A 25,289-nucleotide genomic window follows, 5' to 3' on the forward strand; every position below is an offset into this window, starting at 1 on the left:
GAGATTGCAAAATCAAGGATACCAAGATGCATAGAACCTAGTATCACATGGAGCACCACCCTCGGGTGTTGGATCTCAGAAATGATCCAAGAAAGAGTTAATACTTGATGAGGTTAAATTCAACATTGATTCAGTTTGCTCCCTTTTAGTCTCTGCATACGCCTCCTTTTTCTCAATCTTTGTTTTCCCCACTGTTATCCTTCACTGAGCATTTTGCTTCTTCTACTCCATCTTCAACTTCAACTGATGCTGGATGAATGGTATGAAGAAGATTGTGCTACTGCGAGCAGTGGTTTGGGTTCTTCAGAGAGGTTCCTACGAAAGAGGGAGAAGAGGAAATCAGGCACTAGTAAGAATTTGTTCATAATATACGTAAGTATATCAAACAGGAACTAAGGAATGGGGACTGAGCGTTGGATTACAAGCAGGTAATACACAGCATTAGTTACGGCACAATGATGCACAACCCACCTTACGCTCATGTCTACTCATCAATATACAGTCAAACAAAATATTTTCCTTATCTCCCCTTATATTTACCCGGCAATCCAGCAGGCTTCTTCGCTTCCTCAGTGGGCATTAGGCAATCTGCCCCCTATCTCCCTTTATATTTACCCTAGCCATGGAAATGCTTCCAAGGGAAATTCAATGAAAGACTGATCAACTCTTCATTTCTCCAATACCCACGTGCAAGAAGCTCAAGCTCACGCACCTCGCATTTGCAGATGACCTCATCATATTCTCCAAAGCAAACATCCTATCTATTGAGACTATTATGGCTTGCTTGAATCAGTTTGAGATTTACTCCGGTCTCAAAATTAACCCCCAAAAATCTCAACTTTTTTTGGCTGGTATCTCTGATGATGAAAAAGCTCTCCTTCAAGCAAAGACTTCTTTCCCATTAGGCCATCTCCCAGTTAAGTATTTGGGTCTGCCTCTAATTCCAGCTAGACTGACAGCCCATCATTGCACTCAATTTTGGATCTCATCCACAAGAAACTGCAGTTATGGAAAGGCAAACTTCTCCCAAATGCAGGCCGTCTTGAACTTATCAGATCAGTTCTCCAATCTTCTTATATTTATTGTCTGGTCCCTTCGGTTTCCCTCAGACAATCATAAAGGAAATTGAAAATCTCATGTGCTCCTTCCTTTGGAAAGGTAAAGAAACGATTTGATTCCTCCATCCTATGAGTTGGGCATTCGTTTGCCTCCCCAAATCAGAAAGAGGTCTTGGTTTGCGAAGAATTAAAGAGGTAAATTCAGCTGGTATTCTCAAATTGATATGGAAGATTGTTGTCAAGAGGAAAAGTCTAGGGTCGATTGGATATACGCAGGGCTGCTTAGGAATGACTCCATATGGTCGGTCCCTACAACCTCCGATGCCTCTAGGGTTTGGAGAAAAAATTTAAATGTCAAGCCTTTAGCCATCGAGGCTATTTTGTGCAAGAGGGCTTCCACTAAAGTTTGGTTAGCCCACTGGCATCCATTGGGAATCCTCCATCCACTTATTGGCTACTGAGAGATATACAGATTGGATCTTCACAAGCACTCTTTAGTTTCAGATATCATTGACCAAAATGGTTGGATTCCCCTCCCCTCCTCTCTCCTTTCAAATATGTGGAATGCTCTCTCCTCCATCTCTTGAAGGCCGACAGGATCCGGAGATATAGTCAGCTGGACTCCAACTTCTTCAGGATTGTTCAGTGCTAAGTCTGCATGGGACCTCATCAGATCAAGGGGGACAACTTCTCCTTGGAGACATCCCAGTTGATCCTACTTGCTGCCTTTGCCAGAACGCCCCGGAAGACGTCAATCACCTCTTCTTAGAATGCTCATTCTTCACTTCAGTTTGGGTAGGAGTTTTAGACCGTTGTTGGACTAGAACGAAGAACTCTCCCCTTCAACAGAGAGTGGATATGGGTGGATATGTCTTTTGCAGGAAATGCTATTTGTGATTCAATTGGGAAACTTGCTCTTGGTGCAACCATCTCTTCTATTTGGATGGAGCACAACATAAGAAGATGGACCTCCAAGTCGAGACCTCTTTGTCAGATTTGGGATTCCATCTTTTTTAATGTCATCAGCAAAGTCCCTAGGACCTCTCCTAGTTGCATTCCCTCCCCAAGGAACAGGCATATTGTTGTATCCTGCCCCCCCCCATGAGGGTTCTCTCTTGTATGTAGCATTGTTTTCTTCCTCCTGCCCTCTTGGGGGCTCCCCTGTTGTCTCTTTTCCTTTTGGTAATGAATATATTATTCACCCAAAAAAAATTATATTTCCCTAATTTCATGTGTCCAAACTTTTTTTTTTGGAAAGAACAGGAATGTGTCTTTTGTTTGCGAACATAATTTCTTGTTATTAACATAAACATGGAAATCATAACAGCCCAAAACACTCCAGTTGTCCCACGATAAGAACAACTAGAAGTGTGACGAAACACAGCCTCGGTCTCATCACAATGATGTCAATGTTATCATCTTCTTTCTGGTAAATGATACCAATGATATCTTGGGAGATCTAAAGTAGGTCCCGTAATCATGATCCAGATAATTCCCATCACCCAAGTACACTATCCATAAAAGCTTCCGTCTCTTTCCAAGGAAAGTGGATTCCCAACCCATAGAAAGTCAAGGTACTTTTCTTTTGGCTACATCATTAGCAAAGCACATTTGGCAAGTATCTGGGAGGAGAACAGATGGTGGAGGGCCGTTAGGAGAAGGAAGAATCCTGAGATAGGATTTCACAGTTGCAAGGAAAAGAAAGGGGAAAGAAGGAAATTGCATAAGAAGAGGGGGGGAAGGAACACACAAAACCAGCCATGCAAGCTCTTCACAAACACAAACTCAATTCATCTTTTCAATCTACCCCAATGAAGGGGGATTACACCATATTGATGAGCACATTTATGTGTGAAATCTTAGGGTATAAAGCATACATTTTACCACATTGGACAGAGTTACTCGGTGCTTTCTTGTGCTTTTCAGGTTTTAGGTGAATTCTTATGAAAATGGAGGAGATGATGCTAAGAAAATGTTTTTAAGCTATTTAGAGGTGTTAATGGCATGGATGCGTAGCCCATCGAGTCAGCTTCTTAACGGTTCAAACGGCACTTAATTCCGAGTTGAAACGAAGAAGTTACGGCCGTTTCCGTAACGAAGTGCGAAAATGGTCTACAGGGGTTTATTTGTAATTATTGACAGTCGGCCGGGGACAAAGTGAAGCAAAAATTTGGATTCCAGGGGCCTCAATGAAATAACCAGAAGTTATATTTCCTGTACCCGAAAGATTCCATTTGGAGAGCTCTGGACAGTCCAACTTCAACTTGAGATATCTTGGGCTCCCCAACTCCAAATTGGACGAAATTTGGGTCTATTTTGGGTGATTTTTCGCAAGGAACACAATGGTGAGGCCTATATAAGCACCCCATGCTCCACGTTTTCTGAAGGACAGAATGGGTATTTTATTTATTCTTGAAGGAATCCTAGTCATCACCCTTACTCTCTCTCCCCACCAACTTCTCAAGGGCACTTCTGGAATTCTACTTGGGATAGATTTATTTTGAAAGATATTCTCTCACCTATGGAAAGTTGAAAAGTCAAAGATGCTTTGATTTTATTGCTTGGAGAAGATATCTACAAAGAAAAGGAAGCACTTGTTAGAATTGGAAGTTTACTTTTCAATAAATAGAAGGTCTATGTAAACAATCTTCTCTTCTTCTTTCTATTTTTCTTAGGATTCAAGGCATTGTAAAAGAGGACGGAGAAGAGAATATTCTCTTTTCTTAGGGAATATTTCTCCTACACTTCCCTCTTCTCTCTTCTCCTCTCTTCCCCCTATAAATACCCCTTGCCCTTTGGGTTGTAACAAGTTAGTTTTTTTAGTTCAGTTTTTAGTTAGTTTCTAGTTCAATTTTAATTCAGTTTTTAGTGTAATTTTTAGCTCATTCACTTAGTGAAATTTCTTTTCTTCTTCTCCTTCTAAGTTGTGATTTTTGGCTTTTCTAAGTTCTAGTTTGCTTTTTGATTTTCATTTAATGGTTGTAATAGGTTTAGTTTATGCTTTAATTTCAATTTAAGTCTTCAATTGGGTTGTAATTTCTTAATTCTAGTTTAGGTTTTAAGCCTTCTAGTCTAAGTTCTTAAGTTGATGACAAGACTTGAAGATTTAGAAGAGGAGGTCATGGTAAGTTTATAAAGTATTCAAGCTTTTCAGTTACATTCATGCAAGCACATCTAGGTTTTACTATCTAAACTCTCAATCTCATTCTCCCTCTCCTCTATCTCTCTCTATCTTCTTCTTCTTCTCCCTCTATTTCTTTTATTTATTTTTATATGGTTGTGGTATGTGGATGCACTTTTATTCCCTTTTTTTTTTTTATGTGATTATGAAGTGTGGCTGCGTTTTTGTTATTCCTTCCAATTTACGTTAGTTTGATAGGTTAGATGCTCATGTGTCAGGACGCCAACTTAATCCCTTAATTTTGTTAGATGCTTATGAGTTAGGATGCATTAATTTTCATTAGTTTAATTTAACACTTTAATTTGGTTCACTTTGTATTACTTTTAAGTTAGTTAAATAGAGTGGTGTATATCTCCTCGTGTTCGACCCGTAGCTACGATTGACCCGTACGCTTGCGGTTTTATTTTAACTCAAACACATATAAATAGAAATAAAAGACTCCTAAAAATAAAGACCAACTCTCTAACTAGGAAACTTATTCAAATAAGGAAACTAAATATCCTACGTAACTAACTTCCATAGTTGTCATGGCACCGCCATGGCGTCCTGGCGCTGGAGAAGCCTGCATGGCGACCTACGCCATGGCGTCCTTTGATTTCTTCTTCCTATCTCTCTTTCCCTCTTCGATTTCTGCCTTCCCTCTTCGATTTCTTCTTTATTTCTTCTTTCCCTCTTCGATTTCTTCTTCTTGTCTCTCTTTCCCTCTTCGATATCTTCTTCCTGTCTCTCTGTCTCTGTTTTGCAACTAAGAAGTCGCCAGATCTGATTCCAGGAATTAAATACTCCTTGCTTAGTTGATTTCTGTGATGAGTTCTTGCTGGAATTGATAGAACATGATGTGGCGATGCTTTGCTTGAAGGTTTAGACTGGACGTCTGGACCGAGAAGAGTTGAAGGAGTTATCTCCTTCGTACTTTGCCTTTTTCCGTCCCAGGTTGAAGATAACCATAAATCCAATCGTGGGTTATTACAAACCCTTATTTTTTCCTTTTTCCTAAAGTACCCTTCTCTTCTTTTATTCCCCTTTGTCCATACTTTACACATCCCTCCAAGTTTACCCTTAGTCATTAAATCAAAACCCTTTTAGGTCCTTTCTTAGATTCTGCTTAATTACAAGATTGCCATCCTTAAAACTTGAGAAACAATGGAGAAAAAATAAAACATGGCTTGAGTATACATCTATTAAACCATTAAAAATAGAGAAAATAAAAAATAAAACATGGTCGACATGCTCGCCATGGCGGGCGACATGTCGATATATCGACGTGACACCCCTCCACCGACTTGGATTGCCATGACGCCGTAACAACTATGCTAACTTCTAAAATAAACAGAATAAAATAAAGTTAAAGACATTATTTTCCCCAAATAAAATAAATTCCTAAAATCCTACTAAATTCCCAAAACTCAATCTGGACCCGGTTCATCTCCATCTAGATACCCAAACGGGTTTGGTTCGGTCCAAGGTAGTGCACCTGCACCAATCCCCCCCTGTGTTGAGAAAAACTAGCCCACGAGTTTTGTAGAATGGAAGAATTAAAAGCTCAAGAGCCTGGGCTATCAGCTCCATATTTGCAACTTGAAGAAAATCCAAAATATGAAGCTTTGAGGGTGCATCCATGGTTGGAAAATCATGGGGAAGGACGAACTCATGATGGAGAATAACTTTCATTGCACTGGATTCCGTCGTTACCTGATCCACAATCTTCTCGTCTTCTGTTGTCACTATTTGTTGTTCTGGTTGAGGTTGCATCACTAGTGTTGTCTCTTTTGGCCTTGAGCAATTTTCGTCAACCAACCCATGAAGAATGAACATTTGGCACATGTGAAAAAGGCTGCAGGGTGCACAATTTTTCGTCACGATCAACGATGCCTTATCATTCTTCTAACCATTTGCGACCCAATTTAATAATCTGCCGAGAAGAATCAAAACTTCATAATATGCACCATCACAATACTGAGAAACGGAGAATTCGGCAAATACATAATCCTCTGACTTGATAATGATCTAGTTTATCTTTGATAACATATCCACCACAGATCGCGATACGGAATTGTGCCTTTCATTAATGAACAACATAACAAGCTTTCCATTGGGCAATCGAACTCTGAACTTGAACACAACAGAATCCATCGCTATGGGCCCAAACAACTAAGATGAGATTTAAATCAAGGAGTTAATAGCAAATCTCGTAAATAAAGAAAAGTTTATGACAATAATGGCACAGTTGTAATTATGGGAAGTGTAACTATCACACAAGAAGACAAAATATCACGTATAACATAAAGGGCAAACTAGGAAGTAACGTGAAATAAGGGGAAAAGTGAATAAAAGGAGAACAGAGGGGTACTTTGGGGGAAAAAGGAAAAATTAAAAATAGAAGGAACAATAGGGAATTGGAAGAGGAATATAGTATTCAAGTGGAACTATTCTACTTGGGAGGATCAAAGGAGGGAGCTTCGTGGCTTTGGAGAATGGTGATGAGGCGAGGGAACCGACCAATCTGGAGGATGGGATTCGACTCGCAGCGGGAGGACTTCGAACCAGGTATGTACCTTTTTTTTTCCCTGGTTCTTGTTCTCTCTTCTTGTCTCGCTCTTTCTTTTCTTTTTCTTTCTTCTGGTTCTCTGTCTCTCGCTATCTCTTCTCCTCCTCTTCTTTTTTTTTTTTTTTTTTTTTCTTTTTGATGGGCAGAACCCTAAGGCAAGAGGAGAGGGGAGGGTTCGCGTGTTTGTCTCTCGGAATTGCAAGGATGGGTTTGGAGGGTGATAAATTAGGGGGTTGGATGTTGGTTCAACTTCTCTATTCTCAACAGAGACCTCTTTTTTCTTTTTAGGGAACTCTAAAAGGGAAATGAAGGGCAGTGGGGTGGGAATCGAAAGGGTTTCAATGGGAGATGGGATGGGGTTAAGGTTTCTACGGGAGCTTCCCTTAATTCTTTTTTCTTTTTTCTTTTTTTTTGGAGAGGGGGGGGGAGGGGGGCCCACGGTAACAGTGGGGTGGTTCACAGATACGAGAGAAGTAGAGATCCCATCACCGATACGAGAGCATATAGCTCCAAGGACAGCAGGATGAGTAGCAAGAATCTTATGCCAGACCGATGAAGCATCAGACGTGGCAAAGACTGTCCAATAGAATTTGAGCGAAGGAGCCCAGAGTATATCCAATCAACCCAAATACTTCTCTTTCTAGATACAATCTTCCAGATCAGTTTAATGATGCTAGCCAAGTTCACCTCTTTGAATTCTCCTTATACCCAAACCTCCTTCCTCCATCAGAAGAAAGACTGAAGCCCAATTAATGGGGTAAAGAAACCTTGAGGAGTCAGAGCCTTTCTAGAGAAAAGAAGACATGAGGGACTCCAAGGACTTGATGATAGATTGGGACAACCCATAAATGCTAGACCAATAAATATTGGAAGATTGCAAAACAAATTTGATGAGAACCAAAGGCCCCGCAAATGAAAGGAGCTTGCTTTTCTAAAGGTGAAGCCATTTCTTTATAAGATCCAACATAGGAGTGCAATGGTGAGCAAAAAGCCTAGCCGGAATCAAAGGTAAGCCCAAGTACTTGACAGGAAGCTGCCCAACTAGAAAAACAGATTTTTCAATCAAGACAACTTTATTTCAGAGACCCCTGCTAAGAATAAGAGCGACTTTGTTGGGTTGATCCGAAGGCCCAATAGATCTTGAAAGTGTTGCATGCAATACATAATAGACTCAAAAGTACTGATGGAGGCCTTGGAGAATATCATGACGTCATCTGCAAAAGCCAAATGAGAAAGCTTGAGAGCTTTACAGTTGGGGATAAGGGAAATGAGCTGCTGATCTGTGCACATTTGGATGTCCCTTGACAAAACTTCCAAAGCCAAAGCAAAAATGTAAGGAGAAAGAGGGCAAACTTGGCCGATTCCCACCGAAGATGCAAAATAGCTAACTGGGCTGCCATTGACAAGAATTGAAAACCTGGGAGAGGCGATGTAGTAGTGGATCCAATGAATAAAAACTGGAGGGAATCCCATCTTGGACATAACCTTGCCTATAAAGTCCCATCTCAAAGAATCAAATGCCTTGTGAATATCAATCTTCATAAGGTCAGCTGGGGAATGATTTTTCCTTTCAAAACCTCGAACAATCTCATTACAGAAGAGGATATTGTCTGAGATATTCTGCCAGGAATGAAGGCAGACTGATTTTCACTGACTAGAAGGTTCACAACAGCCTTAAGCCTGATGGCAAGGATTTAGCAATAAACTTGTATAACAGATTTTAGCAATGATCTATTTTATTTTCCCCAAATAAAATAAATTCCTAAAATCCTACCAAATTCCAAAAACTAAATCTGAACCCGGTTCATCTCCATCTGGATACCCAAACAGGTTTGAGTCAGTCCAAGGTAGTGCACCTGCATCAACAAAATTCTTCCCCTCTTTATTCAAAGCATAACTGAAAAGTGTCGAATAATTTTGTGGGTAATTTCGCATACATTGCCTTCATTTTGCAGGGTTACAGGTAGTTTAATGACAACTATCCTCTAAATGTTCGAACATGTTAAAATGCAAACAAAAAAAAACAATATAATAAGTAAGAACTTGGAATTAAAAGTTTAAAAAAAAAAAAAAAGATTCACAGGCAATAATAATAAGTCGTTAATTAAATAAATTCAGAAATGCCAAGTTTTTGCAATACCGGAAAAGCAAAGTCGAGCAGTGCGGTTTGATTGCTTCCAAACTTTGTAAACAGAAGACCACCAGGGTGTGACTGGACAATCACTTCAGATGTCAGGACTAAGGGAAGATGAGACATCAATAGAACACAATTGCATTTCCTAGTACCAAGCATTACAATCTGAAAGAAGTAATGGAAGGAGAGTCACCATTTTCTACCTTCTCCTTACGATTGTCCATCTGAGCATGAGAGCCAATGACAACTACATTCTCTGGCAGATTTTCCAACTTACTCTTGAAATTGACATATGCCTCTGGGTTTCCTGACATAGACTTCTCTATGTCTTTAACAAACAATATCAATGGACCACTTTGACTCTCACTAGAAGCCACCTGGATTAGAAGATGATTCAGATTAACATGTAAGCAACATTAACCCCACCATCCACAGAGTAAGCCTCACCTCAAACAGTTCATTGATGGCAAGATTGTCAATATCATCACCTCCCGAACCGTCTAAACGAAGAGAATCAGCTGCAGAAGCAGGGTGGAGGAAAGGGAAATGTCATAAACTTCATATTGGTAATACAAATACCTTGGGAACATTTAGAAAAAATAAATGATCACACATATTAGAGAAAGAGAAAGAATGCCTTAAACAAGGGAATCACACTTGCAGAATAAACCATGATCTTCTTTGCAAAGGCCCCCAAGATCGTTACCTTCTGGGATTGCTTTGTCAAATTTAACTCCAACTTTTGATGATCCATTTTCTTCAAAACTGAGTCCTACATTGCGTCGAAAACCATAACTTGGTCCCCTGTAAATACAAAGTCTGCATAAAATCTTCACAGCATAAGGGCATACAATAGATTAAACACATCAACATCCATCAAGACGAAAGAATGTGATCTTGGGTTTCCAGCTTAAACAGATTCTTCTTATTCCCTTTTCCCTCCCACCCCCCCCCACCCCGCTTTTTTTTTTCCTTTTCTTGTTTTAATTTTGTTATTATCTTCTATTGCAAGGAGATACTGTTGGGTGGTTTTGAGGGATGCGGATCTAAGTGACTTGCTGATTTAAGTTTCCGGGGTGGGTCATTCTTTTGTATTTCACAGAGGGCATGTGCCAGGGGAGAGGGTCAGCCTGTTGTTGTGATATCACCATTTTGGTTATCTCTCCCTCCTTTTCAGAAAATTACACCACCATTCTTGTTCCCAACCATAAAAAAGTGGCTCAACTTGGACTCAGGTTAACCAGCACATGTTGACTAGCAGACTCAAATTTAGAAGTTGACTGGTCAACATATAGGTGAGTGTTGGTGGTTGGGTAGGAAGCAAACACACTCGAATTGCATGGCTAGACAAAGGTGTGACGGTGTGACCTGATCAGGCATACCTCCAGCTTGTCTTGCAGCAGTAAAAACTTGAATTGTTGAAGAATGGTGTAAGAACTCAACTTCTCAACAGAAAAGAAGGGGGCAGCAGGAGAAAGATTGGTGTATTCTCAATGAAACCTATGTCATGAACATAATGCATATGCCAGCATACACTTTGCATGTCCCTGATGCCGAAGGAGCATGAAGGACACAATCAAGTACAGTTAGAAGGCATAAAATTGGATACAACAGAACAATCACATCCAAGATAGAGCAGGGGATACAGATATGGGTGGGGGAGGGGATCCTTCGGTATTATAAATGCTTTCACATGGAGACAAAACATCAAAATCATGTACGATACTATGGTGCAGCATATACAAACCAAATGATTAATTTGAAGGGACATTCACAGCTACCATAGACTGTATTAGTGGAGATACCTTGAAGGAGCTGGGAGAGAAAACCCAGATGACGGTGTAGAACTTACATACCTTACTCGATCACCTGTCAAGTTCACGAAGTCCTAATGCAGCTAAGAAATTGAAGCACAAGATATCGAGGACCAAGCAAACGATACATTTAAAAAAGAAAGGAGCAATGGGATGCTACATAGAAAATAAACAAGAGATAATCACCAATGTACACTAGGAGCTTTTGAGTAGAGATGTAAACGGATAGTCGAAAATCCATATTCAATCCGGGTTCGTATTCGGAAATTCACTATCCGGAAACTATCCGAATCCGTCCGAAACTAATCAAATACAAATATGGTAATCCATGTTTCCGACCGATTATTATCCGATTCGTTTAGCTATCCGACGGTATTAAAATATCCGAAATAAAATATTCGTATCCGTCTATCCGTTTAAGTTGCCTTCTTGGATTTTGTATTTTATTTATAATTATAACTTAGTAGCTAGTAAGTTAGAAAATATGATTGTTTTATATATATTACTATTTGACTATGATAGATGTTATCATATACCTATTAAAAAAACATATAAAAACAAAACAAAAAGTAGAAATACATAAAAAAATGTAAATAAGACAAAAAAAAAAGAATTAGGAAAGCCAAAAGTCTCGATGGAAAGCCACAAGTAAAAATGTAAATAAGACAAAAAAAAGATAGGAAAGCCAAAAGTCTCGATGGAAACTTGGAAAGCCAAAAACCTCTTTGAAAACTGAAATCTCGGATTCTCGGTCTCTCAACTCTCAACTTTCAAGACTCTCAAGTATAACCCTAAAGCTCAATGTTCTCTTTGCCTTCCATTCGTTGTGACTACAAATCTACAATCCCTCTCTCTCTGGTTTCATATACATATCGTTTCATGCCTTCCTGCGCACATCTTCGTTGTTACAAGAGACGTCGTTCTGCATGCGCAATCACCAGTAGCAAATGTCAGAGGTAAGTCTCTCTCTCTCTCTCTCTCTCTTGTTTCATATGCATCGTTTTCTTCTTTATATCATTACCCTTGATGCCATTTCTACCTTTATAATTTCTAGCGAATCCATCTCTTGGATCGTCCTCTGAAGTCCCAGAACTCATTGTTCAAGTTGTCGATCTCAAGCTTGTCGGCAACAGATTTACATGAGTTTCTATCTTTCAAATTCTGTTTTTTTTTTTTTTAACTGTATGAATCTGGTTGTTGTATGTTGGATTTGTTATTAGTCTTATCTATAGTATCACCAATTGCTTATATTTGTTGGGTTGTTCCATATTCGGATACTGTAGGTTTGGTTGGGTTTTAGATCAGGCTTTTCTGCTTTATTATATTCCTTGCATTTTATGTATTATGTGATACAGGTTTTCAAATCGGTTTGAAAAACGGAGTGTAATGAAGTCATTTCTAAGAAGAAATAAAGCTCAACAAATAAAAAACAGTAAACGGACAATCGAATGGTAATCGGATAGAAACATTCGGATATTTGGTATCCGCTAAACGAATCGAACCGGATAATATCCAGAATCCGTTTAACAAGTCGAATTCGAATTTGATATTGTGTTATTATATTCGGCGGATATTCGGATCAAATTCGGATAGCAGAATTGTAAACGAATTCGAATTCGGACAGTACCCAATCCGATTCGAATTCGATCCGTTTACATCTCTACTTTTGAGAGAGGTAACATGCCTGTTTTAAATGTGCAGTTTTTAGACGATGCAGTAGATGCCTCCTGCTTTGGCAGAGATTGGGAGCTAAGTGTAGATGTCCCAACAATATCAGCTTCAACACTAGAAGCCGGTTTCCTGTGTGCTAAGGCATCACCCTGTGTAGCCCGTTGCTTAGCCAATGTGCATGATTTTTCAAACCTCGAACTTTCTTTTAAGGATTCTGATTCCTTTGACGATAGTCCCTGAAACCATTGGACATGTAAAGAAAAGTTTCAGCAGCTCATTATGTCTAACACTGACTCCCTACCATGCAAGGGTGTACAAATTGATAAGAAATTTTCAGCATAAGGTTCTAAGCAAAGCTAATATAATAAAAGAAGGGATTCAAATTTTTCCAAATAGGAAACCCAATGCTTACACCAAGCAACAGAAGAGAATCAACTATGAGCAACCTAGCACCAAAATGCTTGGCTAGTGCCTTTGCCAAAGTTTCTTGATATATTTCAGAACCTACAAGAAGGTTAGAAGTAAAATACTCACACATCACTGAAAACAAGGAAGAGCCACATAAACAATACACAATCTAGAAAGAAACAAAAATGAAAAATAATCATACCTGCAGGGCCAGACAACAACACCCTTGGACTCACAGTTGGGAGCTCTGATGTAAAATTCACGAATTTATTCCTCTTCAAATGTATATATGTTGATGCAATTAAAATGTTTTTTGTGGTCTCACTGTATGATTGTAGTCAGATATGGTCATTATAGACACAAATTCATGATAGACTAAATTATGGTGCAACTGTATACAGAAATTACGGAAAGGAAAATATTGATTAAGACATTGATATTATATGCAGGCATTCATAACTATAACGCCATGCAGAAAATTATACTCGGTGGTAATGAATACATGGATAAACATGATAGTTAAAAGATAAAAGAATATGTTTAAATCACTGATTAGGATCCATAAATGGAGAAAAAAATAATATAAACACTAGAAAATTTAAAAAACAATAATTAAGGAACTAAAGAAATTAGGGTACAACAATGCAAGCATAGTGATAAAGGATGCACAAAACATAATCACAGTTCACAAATAGATTCACTAAACAACATACATACATACACACTAAAAGAAGAATTTTAATGCAGTATAACCTAAGAATCCAGATGGGAAATCAGAATACACGAACTAAAACAGGCAATCGATAAACCCAGAAAAGGGAAAATTGATGAATGCAACTGATTATACAAAATATTCTCTCACTATCAATCACAAACTAATAACTTAGCAGTCCTCGCAATCTCTCCTGCTGCCCTGACAATAGATTTTCTTTTCCCCTTTTATGGGGGAAGAACTGAGCCTTTGCCCAATTATCAGCCTTTAGCTACAGGAATCACATTCCATCATATCATTCTATTCAGAACCATGTTCCCCCTGAATATAAGTACCATTATATCATATTATCATTCCTCAACAACGCAATCCACATCCTTCCAGACTTCCTCTCACATTTGTAAGCCGTCAACAACACAGTGCCATCCTGACCCAGTGTCATCAAGAGAAATGGCAATTTTGCCCCCTTTTTCTTACAGATTAAAAATAGAGAACAAGCACTCCCCCTAAGACAAATCTGCAAAGTTCATCTCCAAATTTACTCATCTGATTGAATTTTGGAAGGACAGTCCACTCTTTGTTTTGCATACAAATTATATTATGCTACAGGAGGCAGGGGGAAGTAAACATGTTTAGAAATAAACCCGCAATGCATATTGATTTTCAAATTAAAAAGAGATTCCCATATCGAGCTTGATTATAGAGTCGAGGAGAATTATATTAAGATTCACACGATGCAATTACAACCTATAGATTATTGACCTCATCAAAAACTCCACATGCTAACACAAAATTTTGAATTTTCTGTTCTCACTAATCAACAACCATCATAGAGATATTTAACACAGTCTATACATCAGTGCTGCTGCAAAGGATAAATAGACTTCATTATACAGATACATAAATCAATGATGCCAATTTTATGGTACCAACACAATGCAGAATCTAAAACACGCACTAAAAGCAACTTAGAAAAAAAATTTATAAAAAATACCTTAAATAATACGGGAAATTATCCAAGGAGTCCTCAATGTTGTTAGAATTGAGAATTCCTTGCTGTAAACTATCCTTAAATGCTTGGCGCCTAGCTGAGGATGAAATTGTAGGTTGATCCAAATCCTTAGGAAGTTCTCTGTTTTCCCTTTGCTCATCAAATGTCTTCAATATATTTCCAGTCAAATCAGAGTCTGAAGCAGATTTTCCCACAAGCATCCGCAAAAACGGACTTAGTTCATAGCTTGCCTGACGAATCTTTCCAATCTCTGCGTTAAGACGAGCATCCAAGTCAATGTCACCAACATGCAAGGAGTCATTGGCAGCAAGGTCAGGAGACAGAACAGCTGTAACTTTCTCGCTCGACAAAACAGCAGCCTCCTCATTATGCTCAGGACTACCCTTCCCAGAATGGCAACTGACATCAAGGTCCGACACAGGGCTGTACAATTCTTCACACCCAGAAGGTACTGTAGGCTTTTCCCCATCCTGTTGTTCTACATCCTCCCCATCATGGGCAGATGATGGACTAAGAGATAGATCTTTTCCGATATTTGATAGAGATGCTAAAATTGATGCTCCTGCAACAGCCGATGCGTCTCCAGACCTTGTCCCAGGATGGATTCCTTTGACTGAAGCACTCTGAGATTGTGAAATGCTAACTGAAGTTGGCAGAGGCGTAGCAGCTACATTGTCATTAGTGAGCAGTTGGAAAATCTGAGAATACATTTAAGGAAATTCTCTTCCAAAAATACTGTAAATTGTTTAATATACAGCATTCACTCAACAAGCAAAAAAGAAAGTGTGCGGTCTCCATATTAAGTAAGAAAAACTACATCACCTACATCACAAAGTGCAAGATAAAGTAGTCAAAAAGATACATATGTGTGTTTAGCAGATGAACTAAAAACCACCTCATCCCCTCCACTAAGGATGGTCGAGGAATTTTTCCGAAATACATTGCCATTTACTTGGACAACCCCCTTGCTCCCTGAGATTTCTAGTAAGGCAACAGATGAACCTCTTTTCTGCCGATAAGATGAAAACAAATAGAAAGAAAAGAGTATTACAAACCACATTGTGAAAACGTTCAAAGACCACAAATGGTGTCTCAATGCACTGCATTACTACAAGATCAACCAATTTAGTAGCGTTCAGAGATTCAATGTTGTACCTCTATGTGCCTCAGTTTACACAGAACTGCACTCACAGATGGATCCGTCAGCTGTAAGTCACAATTCCGGTCATGACCAACAGTGAAAGTAGATTCCGAAATGAGCACGGGCTGCTTCTGGAGCAAAAATAATAATAAAATATGAAGATAATGGTAAAAACAACTATTAGAAAAGCACCACTAGCTCATAGTAAGATAAGACAGTCAATGAATGCATCTGAAAAATGGACCAACTTTCATCTTCTTACAAGCACAGATAACTCATACTACAACAAATATGTTTCATTTAGCAGGGACATTTGTATGTACATGCATCGTATGTAAGAGAATTAGAAAGCAATCGGGACTTGAGTCCAATAGACATCAACTTGTAAAGCAAAGCAGATAGGAGCTTAAAAAAGCATCTACCTATGAAACCATTTAAATGCAATAGACCAAAGTGAAAGGCATCAAATCCTTAAAGTTAAAGTAGGTAGAAGCTTAAACCTGAAAATGGCTACAAGGAAGGGAACCTCGCAACCACCAGGTTCTCAGAGAAGGATGTCATTCTTTGATATTTTGTATTCTTTCAGAATGACAAAATCGTGAAAGGGGCCTCATCTTCAACCTTATGACATCACAGAAACCAGCAGGATATGAGTGACTTGCGATGAGGAGAACTCCCACACGACAAGTCCAATCAAGCCAATACTTTGGGATCTGAGTCGCTATGCATATCTATATGAAATCCGAGTGTTAATCCAGCAAGATAGCTCTCGGTTTTTCAAACAAAGATCTCTGAAATTATTTCTCGCGACACGACAGTTGCAGGGTTCTTCAAGAGTTCGAAACTCAGTGCAAGGAAAGCTTTTGGCTATGAAACTCTCAAGTTAGGATCACCCTAGGATGGTGATTCAATGCTCCAAAACTCAAGCCCAATCGGCTCTCTCTCAAAGGGTTCAAACAGTTCTATTGAGGATTGCAGTCACCGCCCAACGGAGAGAATATTAATGGCCAAAGAAGATGAAAATAACCAGGGAAGCAAGGTTAACAGTAACAGACTAGAAGAGGTAAGGGAGAAGAGAATAGAACAGACGGAAATAAAAGGAGACGAACCCAAGAGACAGGAATCAATCAGAGATGAACAAGAACGAACAGTTGCACTTCAACAGCAAGTAAACTTATGTAATTTCATTCCAATCTCAAATCTGATTTACTCTACCGTACTACATCGAATTTAAAGAGAACCCCCTTTCATAAAAATAGAAACCCAACATGAAAAGGAAACCAACTCTAAATTGGAAACCAGCTACAAGAAGAAACAAACTGAAATAGAAACTAAATAACCCCAGGCAAAATCCCCTACGTATCTACTCAACTTCCTAAAATAAAATAAACTAAATATTGCATGTTAAACCCAAATAATCCCTAATGAATCCAACATCTGACGGCATCACCATGGTTGAAAATAAAGGTGCAAGATCGGGGCAGTTTTAGTAAGAAAAATTCACCACCTGAACCCACAAAGCTTTGCATCATACACAGCTCCCAAAGAAAGCCCTAAATAAGCAGACTGGGACAGCCACAACCTTGCACCTAAAACGAGATACTAACTACTACAAATTCAGTACTGCAGCAAGCCTGCAACACAAAAAACTTCACTCTTACTGAGATTTATTCTGAGACCAGAAACAACATTAACATAATCCAAAATCAATCTCGAATTACCATCTAAACAAGCAATGCCTTGCAAAGAATGAGATTTTCATTAATGAACAGTAAATGAGAGATATTTATGACATAGCCAGGAATTCCAAGTTCAATACTCCCAAAATTTCTGCCTACATATACAGATGGCTTAAATCCTAAATAAAGATGACAAACAAGAAGGAAGACAAAGGATCTCCATGTTTGAAACCTCTTTGATTACGGAAATAGCTGGGTGGCACAGTGGTAATCTATTTACTTGCATCAAAAAGAAACTGAGATACGAATTTTTGTACACTAGCTCCATTTAGCTCCAAGAATCCATCCTTCTTAGAAATTTAAAAAAAAAATACAACTCACATGACAATATGCCTTTTCAATTTATCTTCAGAATACCCTTGGCTCTGGAAACAGCCTCTTTTCGAAAGCAGGGGTAACCTCCCTAGACCCCATAGTGGCGGGAACCTCGTGCACTGGGTACGCCCTTCAGAAGACCCTTGGCTAACATCATGCTTGTTCCATGGAGCATGGAAATGTCATTTCTTAGTTCCCCAACATCGTTTTCAATACAGCATAGTGAGTATAATAAATGTTACATAAAGTTCACCCTGTATTTGATCGGAAAGCATGATCACATTGATCATCTAACACTACAGGAGCACCACTTCATCCGCCTCGCACTAATTCTTCAGAAAACATTTTCTATATCTCCCTTCTCACAAGGCATCAAGCCCAAAACAATGAAAATGTTTCTCTTGATTAGCTGACTCTCTCTTTGCAAGCAATCTCAGCAATTTCTCATGCCTACTTCTATCTCTGCTAAAATGCACTATTTCAGCTTATCTAAATAATCCTTCTAAGCTGTAACTCAAAATTTTACATTTTACAAAATGCACAATTTATTATCAAATCTATAATTACATCCGGAGCATTCTTGTCAACAGAGGACAGCACTGTTGCTGATCATTGCCACTAAGAACCACTAAGCCTCCTTGCTCGCAGTTAACCACCTAATTCTTTACAAATCCTCGCACTCTTTCCGTCGAATGATATAAACACTACAAGAATAAACCATGCAGCGTAGAAAAACCTTCAAGACCAGAGCGCCGCATCTTCATATCCAAAGAATCTAATCTAGGTTTTTAAAAAATCAACATGCACAACACCTCCAAAAAAAAATGCCAATATAAACACAAAACCCATGAATGATATAAAACATCTAAACCCACCTGCAAGAACCGGGAGATGAGCCTTCCCCATGGAACATTTGCACGACCCTTTTTAGGCTCTTTCTTCCCTCGATTCAAAGCCGGGCCAACTAACTTCACCGACTTGTCAACCTCTGGCGCCAAACCGTCTGAACCACCACGAAGCCACGAAACAAATCAATTAGAACTGATAAGGCTGAGAATCAAATTACAGTGCATGAATGATCAACGGAAGAATAAAAATCGAAGCCAACCACCTAAAGCTGAAGATGAAGCCAAAACTTCGTATTCCCCCCCCAAATCTGGGGATTTTTTTATGACAGTTGCATCACATGCATCGAATTCCTTGGAATGATCAGGTGCAGACGAAGGATCAGAGGGGCGAACTTCCGGGCAATGAGATTCAGAACCTGAGTCTATGGGCGAGCCCAGTGTTTCCACCGGCGAAGCACAAGAAACCTCATTTGTTGTCGAAGATGCCTCCGTCACCTAGGAAATTTCCATCCAAAATCAGTACATAACACCTCGAGACCACAATCTATCAAGACAATACTTAACCCTAAATCTGGTACACGCACCTTTGAGCGTTTGCCTTTCTGTGGAGGAGAAGTGCCCGAAGGAGAGAGAGTACGCTTCGATGCAGCTGAACTTCGCCTGGTCTCGACCATGACTTCCCTTCTTCAGTCCGGATTTCGTTGCAGAGATTCGAAGATATAGAAAATATATACGGTGTGAGTTCGAGATTCGAAGAAGATACAATTAAATAAGATTTGATTTTTATTATCTGAGATTTCTGTTCTTTTTTGTTACAACAAGCTTGAAGAAGAAGAAACAGAGGAGGAAAGAATATACAGACAGGAGCCGAAAGGAGTGGATTTAATCGGGTTTATATATAGATTTCGAATTCCCAAGGAGTGATTACCTAATTGGTGAAATTGAAAATTAGAGTTACTATTTTTTTAATTTTTTAAGGCTGGTCAACATTTCAGTCATTTGATACGAGAATTGAGTATTCCTATCCAACGACTGAAGTAATGACTGCTTCACCAAAATAAGACTGAATTATTGACTGTATTTTCGGGAGAAAAAAAATCCTCAATAGTGTCTTAATCTTGGAAAAAAATGAATTTGGATCCTCTACTGCCGAGCTGCCCAGCAGGACCGTGCTGCCTAGACACGGTGTTGAGCGTAATGTCCACCTTACCCCTGTCCAAATGCCTTGTCCGAGTGGAGATAAAGTGGTCATTGCGCATAGCATCGTGTCTGGGCAGCACGGTCCGATCGGACAGCTCGGCAGTAGAGGATCTGGATCCAAAAAATATCACCTCAATTTGCCTGCCCATCAATTTCCTCCAGTCCCTCTAATAGAGTGAGGTAGACCCCGCTCTGGGCAATGTGTTCGGACAGGGGATAGGATGGTCATTTCTGCCCTCCTATTAGATGGAATTGAGGAAATTGAGGAGTAGGCAAATTGAGGGGATAAAGATCCCTTAATCTTGCGATGCCTTGTACTTCGGGCAGTAAAGTTACACGTAGAAAATGACATTTAATGCCGTTGAGCTCAAGAATGAAGAAAAAATAAAAGCTCTCACACCATTGGATGAAGCATGTTCCACATGTCAACCTCCGCAAAGCACCGCAAGATGAAGTAATTGCAGAAGATTTTAAAAAAAATTAAAATTAAAATCTTATTCTGATAATTTTCATCTTAAATGGGTAAGGATTCTGATTAAAATTATAATAAATATTATTTTGCATTCTTATATCTATTTTTATATTCCATTTTTTATTTCGGTAAAGCTGTTTGTAACTGAAGCTTTAAGCTGTTTGTAACCGAAGCCTTTTTTTTTTTGCTTTTTTCATTTCTGACAAAAGTTTGTAACTGAAGCGGTTACAACAGAAATACTAGCCGGTCTTTTGTCCTGACTCCTTTATAACAAGTGTTGCACGTGAATGATAGATGGGTTAATTTTGTAATTTAACCATAAAGCTCGTAGAATTTGAATGAGTGTATTATAATCTATTTAAGGGGTAGTTAAGTAATATCAATAAATTTGAATTAGTGTATTATAATCTATTTAAGGGGTAGCTAAGTAATATCAACAAATTACCCAAGTTCCTTCCCGTCAGGTATGGTAGAAAGGATCAGGATCGCCTCCAGGGAGGCGTGCACCCAGGGTGCTGCCAGAGGGCATCCAGCGGCTGAGCTGTGCCACACACATCTCAGTGCCCGCCTAGGGATGTGTGCACAGCTCAACGGCTAGTAGCACCCTAGGCATACTGGGCTCCATGGAGACGAGCTAAATTCTGATAGAGAGGAGAATTGTCTTTCAGCTATTGACCTTTTCTCCATCTAGGTGTGAGAGAGAGAGGAAGAATAAATCGGGATGGAGAGAGAGAGATCAGAGAAGGGAGAAACAGAGAAGAATGCAAGGGAGAACGTAAGGGGTGTCAAACGGTTCGTTCAGTCGATTTGGCCAGTTTGAATCAGTTTTGGTCCCGGAACAAGTGAGACCAAAACCAAACTATTAAGAAATTTTGTTTTCAATCGGTTTCGATTTTTTTTTATACCGGGATAATATCAGTTTAGATCTGTTAGCTTTTTTCGGGTTTGAACCACAATGAAATTTTATATTCATAATTTATAGTGAAGAAAGATTTGATAAAAAAACATTCACCCCCCCCCAAAAAAAAAGATTTGATAAAAACAGTTTAATTCACTTCCCAAAGCCAAACAAGTAAATAACCATGAATAAGAAAATTGATTTGATATGTTGATGTTGTAATCCGAACAAAGGGGAATAAATTGATTTTGAGAGGAGAGAGAAGGTCTGTAGATTTTGAGAGAGTCTGAACAGGTTGCTCTTGGTGATGGCCGGCAGGCCATTAGCTTAGGCTAATGGTCTCCCTCCCATCCTCACTCCGGGAGAGGGGGAGACAAGGATGATTTCGGGTGTTAGGGGTGCTCTTGTCGATTTGAATGGGGGTGCTGCTAAGGGGGGGAGTGGTGGTGATGCTCCTTTTTCGGGTGGTGGTGCTGCAGGGTCTGCTTTGAGTGTTGATCTACAAGGTGGTATTATTGTTTGTTTGAATAAGGATGCTGCTTGTGGAGAGGTTGGTGGTGGTGCTTCTTCTTCGTATGGTGGGGCTGCAATTTCCTTTTTGAGTGCTGCTGCACTAGGAGGGTCTCATTCGATAGGAGGAAGGAAGGAAGGAGGTGATTCTAGTGAATCTACAAATGTGAGCAAAAAGAAGGCTGGTGTCCCTTGGTCGGCATTATTCTCTTCTTCATCTTCTTCTACTTGTGGAGATGGTTTAAAGTTATCGTTTGTTGAACCATAGTAGATAGATGGTTTCAAGACTGCCAAGTGCTCTTCCTCAATAATTAAGAGTGGCATGGAGAAATGGAGAAACACCCTGATGGGTCATTTTATCGGAGGTAGACCTAGCTTCCCCTTTGCTCATGATATGCTTCTGAAGCAATGGGAAGTATCGCGGCATGTGGATGTCAATCTGATGGATAGTGGCATATTCATTTTCCATTTTAATCTTGAAGAAGACAAGATTAGGGTGCTTGAAGGTGGCCCCTGGTATGTTCAAAAAAGACCGATGGTCCTTCGACCTTGGAACCCGAATGCATGCATGGAGAAAGTGGATCGGTGTTCTGTACCAATCTGGATTTCTCTCCCAAACCTTCCATTTCACTTCTGGTCTTCTGTAGCTCTTAGTTCAATTGGAAGTATCATTGGGAGACCCGTTGTGTCAGACAAGATGACCAAGTCTATGGAGCGCTTGTCATATGCGAGGTTATGTGTGGAAGTTTCTGCGTGCAATGAGCTCCGTTCTTCCATCCCAGTCTATGACGACGAGGGATTTTGCTTTCACCAGCGTGTTGTTTATGAATGGAAGCCACCCCTGTGCAAGCATTATAAAGTTTTTGGGCATTCGGACTCCAATAGCAGTTTTTGCAGCCAAGAAGCTAAACAGAAGAATTCGGGGTTCAAGAGAGAATGGAGAGTGAAGAATCCTTTGCAGCCCAGTTCTCGTGAAGGTGGAGTTGCTGGAGATGGGGTGGCTAGTTTGACCGGAGATGTTGGTGTTGCTTTGGCCAGAAATGACACTAGGCAGTGGGCTGGATAGCTGGGCGTGGAAAATTCAAATTTCAAATTGGTTTCCTTTAATTCTAGCAATAATAAAGGAAAGGAGAATCCAACCAATCTTTGAAGATGGATTCTATTAGGAGTAAGAAGGGAACAACAAATATCCTCTCCAAAGATCGTGGAAAATCTAAAGATAAGGAGGTTACTCACCCTAATGCTTTTGCCTTGTTGGAAGATCTAACGGAGGAGGTGTGCTATGACCCGGAAGATATGATGCTGGACCCGGATTCTTGTGCGATCTTATTAGGAAATGATTTATTTGATGAGGTGGACAAAGAGGATGGAGAAATCTGTGTACAACCATTGAATATTCTCCCTAGTTCAGGAGAGAAAAGGGCGGCCATGGATGGAAAAAATATATTGGAGAAGGGCAAAATCGGTGGAGAGGATCTTGGGGATTTGAATTCAATTTCAAAATCTTCCCATATTGAGCAGATTCTTAATGAGGAGGACAAAGAGGAAGGAGAGATATATGTCCAGCTGTTGAATTCTCTTCCTAATTTGGGAGAAGGGAAGATTCTCTTAGATGAAGATTTTCTGGAGGAGGAAGGCAGATTCGGTGGGAAGGATTTGGGGGGGTTTCCTTTCCTATAGGATTATCTTTCCAATATGAATTCTGATTCAAATTCTTGCCTTAGCAAGAATAATGATGTTGATCCCTTGGAGAAAAGAGAGATTATTGGAGCGAATATTGCAAGAAGATCTACTAAGGTGGCCAACAATATTTCGTTGGAGTTGCTTGAATTAGAAGGCGCCAAGATCTCAAAAGGAGCACGGACTCTGAGGGAGAAAGGGACAATCTTACCTTCTAAGACTTCTACCAATTTCAAAAGGTTGAAAAAGCAGGCTGTTGAGATTCGCTCCACTCAAGGGTCTTCAGGGAAAGGTATGGGCCATTTAATTCCATTCTCTTCTTCTTTATTGGGCCGGCCCACTGGGAGGGGATCTAAATTCCAGGCCCAACGGGTCCCTTTAAACCCAAAAGAAAATGTTGGGGCTAAAGGGGACGGACCTAGCAAGGTGGGGGACGACTTTTGTAGCCTGGATTCCAAATGAACTGCATCTCTTGGATCGTTCGAAGGCATGAATGCCTCTACAAAGAGACTTGGGATTAAGAAGGTAATTAAGGACAATCAGGTCAAATTGGCTTGCTTACTTGAAACAAAAGTGAAAGTGGATAATTGTGCTGACATTCTTGACTTGTTTATAACTGATTGGAAGTATGTTCATAATGGTGAAACTGACTCTACTATCTGGATCTGGTTGGGCTGGGATTCAAAAGTCTTTATGGTTGAAGAAATCCAAAAGTCTAAGCAATTCATTCATGCTAGGGTGTCGATTTTGGGTACCTCTGTCACCTTTCTCTGTACTGCAGTGTATGCCTTCAATTCTATGGAAGACCGTAGGGATCTTTGGAGGGATGTGGGTGCAATTGCCAATAATATCTTGGAACCCTGGGTAGTTCTTGGGGATTTCAATGTGGTGCGACATCAAAATGAGAAGATTGGAGGAGATCCTATTCGGCAGGAGGCAGTAGATGAGTTTAACTCATTCATTTACGATACAGGGCTAGTTGATCTGAAATGGAAGGGAGAAGCTTTGACTTGGAATAATAGACAGAGTGGTAGTTCTCGCATTTGCTGCAAACTGGATAGGGTTATGGTAAATTTGACTTGGATGGATGCTTTACGATCATCTGAAGCTGCCTTTCTTCCTCCAGGTCTCTCGGATCACTCTCCAGTAGTTTTGTCCATTCTTGAAGATGCTAATTTAGGCCCAAAACCTTTCCGGTTCTTTGAGGCTTGGATTGGCAGGAGTGGGTTTGATGACACTGTTCTTAAAGGATGGAAGGAGCCGATTAGTATGGCTCTTAACCCCATCCTCCATTTTGCTACCTGGCTTAAAAATGTAAAGAAGGAGCTTAGGAAATGGAACAAAGAAAGTGTGGGAGATGTGTTTCAAGCTATTAAGGCTGCAGATATTGAGCTTAAACAGATTTAATGCACTCTTGGTGCTCATCCAAACAATCTGGACTTGGTCTCCATGGAATCACAAGCCAAACTAAAGTTGTGGGAAGCTCTGGCCATTGAAGAAAAGTTCTTAAAGGAGAAATCCAGGGTTAAACATATCCAGTTGGGTTATGGTAACAATAGTTTCTTTCATAAATCTATAGTCTACAGAAAGAATAGGAACCATTTTATGGAGATTCAGGGTGAAGTGGGAGTCATTATTAAGGATCCTAGCCTCATTAAGAAGGAAGCAACTTCATTTTATATGAATTTATTTGGAGCGGATGCTGATGATAAGGGTTTTTTCCTAGTTCTGTCCTTTACAAAGTGGGCTGTCCATTGTCCAACAGGAAGGTCTTATTGAAAATGTATCAAACAAGGAGATTATGGAAGTGGTGTTCGCTATGAAAAACTCCAAAGCTCCGGGGCCTGATGGAATTGGGGCAGCTTTCTTCAAACTTTCTTGGGACGTAGTAGGTGAAGACCTAACCTTGGCTGTGAAGTGATTCTTCTCCAAGTCTTACCTCCCAAGT

At 39.7% G+C, this 25,289-nt stretch overlaps 1 protein-coding gene across 2 annotated transcripts in view; it reads right to left on the reverse strand.

Moving 5' to 3' along the window:
• LOC122667554 overlaps positions 1-19,371 on the reverse strand; it is a 69,406-nt gene extending 50,035 nt beyond the window's left edge. For both annotated transcript variants that reach the window (XM_043863877.1, XM_043863878.1), the window contains exons 1-14: positions 19,166-19,371; positions 18,845-19,076; positions 18,609-18,736; positions 15,694-15,810; positions 15,401-15,547; positions 14,521-15,236; positions 13,017-13,138; positions 12,819-12,910; positions 12,420-12,642; positions 10,727-10,790; positions 9,628-9,725; positions 9,369-9,439; positions 9,125-9,298; positions 8,928-8,999 (exon numbers count right to left, since the gene is read on the reverse strand). In XM_043863877.1, coding sequence (XP_043719812.1) covers positions 8,928-8,999; positions 9,125-9,298; positions 9,369-9,439; positions 9,628-9,725; positions 10,727-10,790; positions 12,420-12,642; positions 12,819-12,910; positions 13,017-13,138; positions 14,521-15,236; positions 15,401-15,547; positions 15,694-15,810; positions 18,609-18,736; positions 18,845-19,076; positions 19,166-19,255 — 2,346 coding nt within the window. In that variant the 5' untranslated portion in view covers positions 19,256-19,371. The remainder of the gene's footprint in view (positions 1-8,927; positions 9,000-9,124; positions 9,299-9,368; positions 9,440-9,627; positions 9,726-10,726; positions 10,791-12,419; positions 12,643-12,818; positions 12,911-13,016; positions 13,139-14,520; positions 15,237-15,400; positions 15,548-15,693; positions 15,811-18,608; positions 18,737-18,844; positions 19,077-19,165) is intronic.
• Positions 19,372-25,289: the final 5,918 nt, after the last annotated feature.

This window comes from Telopea speciosissima, chromosome 7 (genome assembly GCF_018873765.1).
Source record: "Telopea speciosissima isolate NSW1024214 ecotype Mountain lineage chromosome 7, Tspe_v1, whole genome shotgun sequence".
Taxonomy (NCBI): domain Eukaryota; kingdom Viridiplantae; phylum Streptophyta; class Magnoliopsida; order Proteales; family Proteaceae; genus Telopea; species Telopea speciosissima.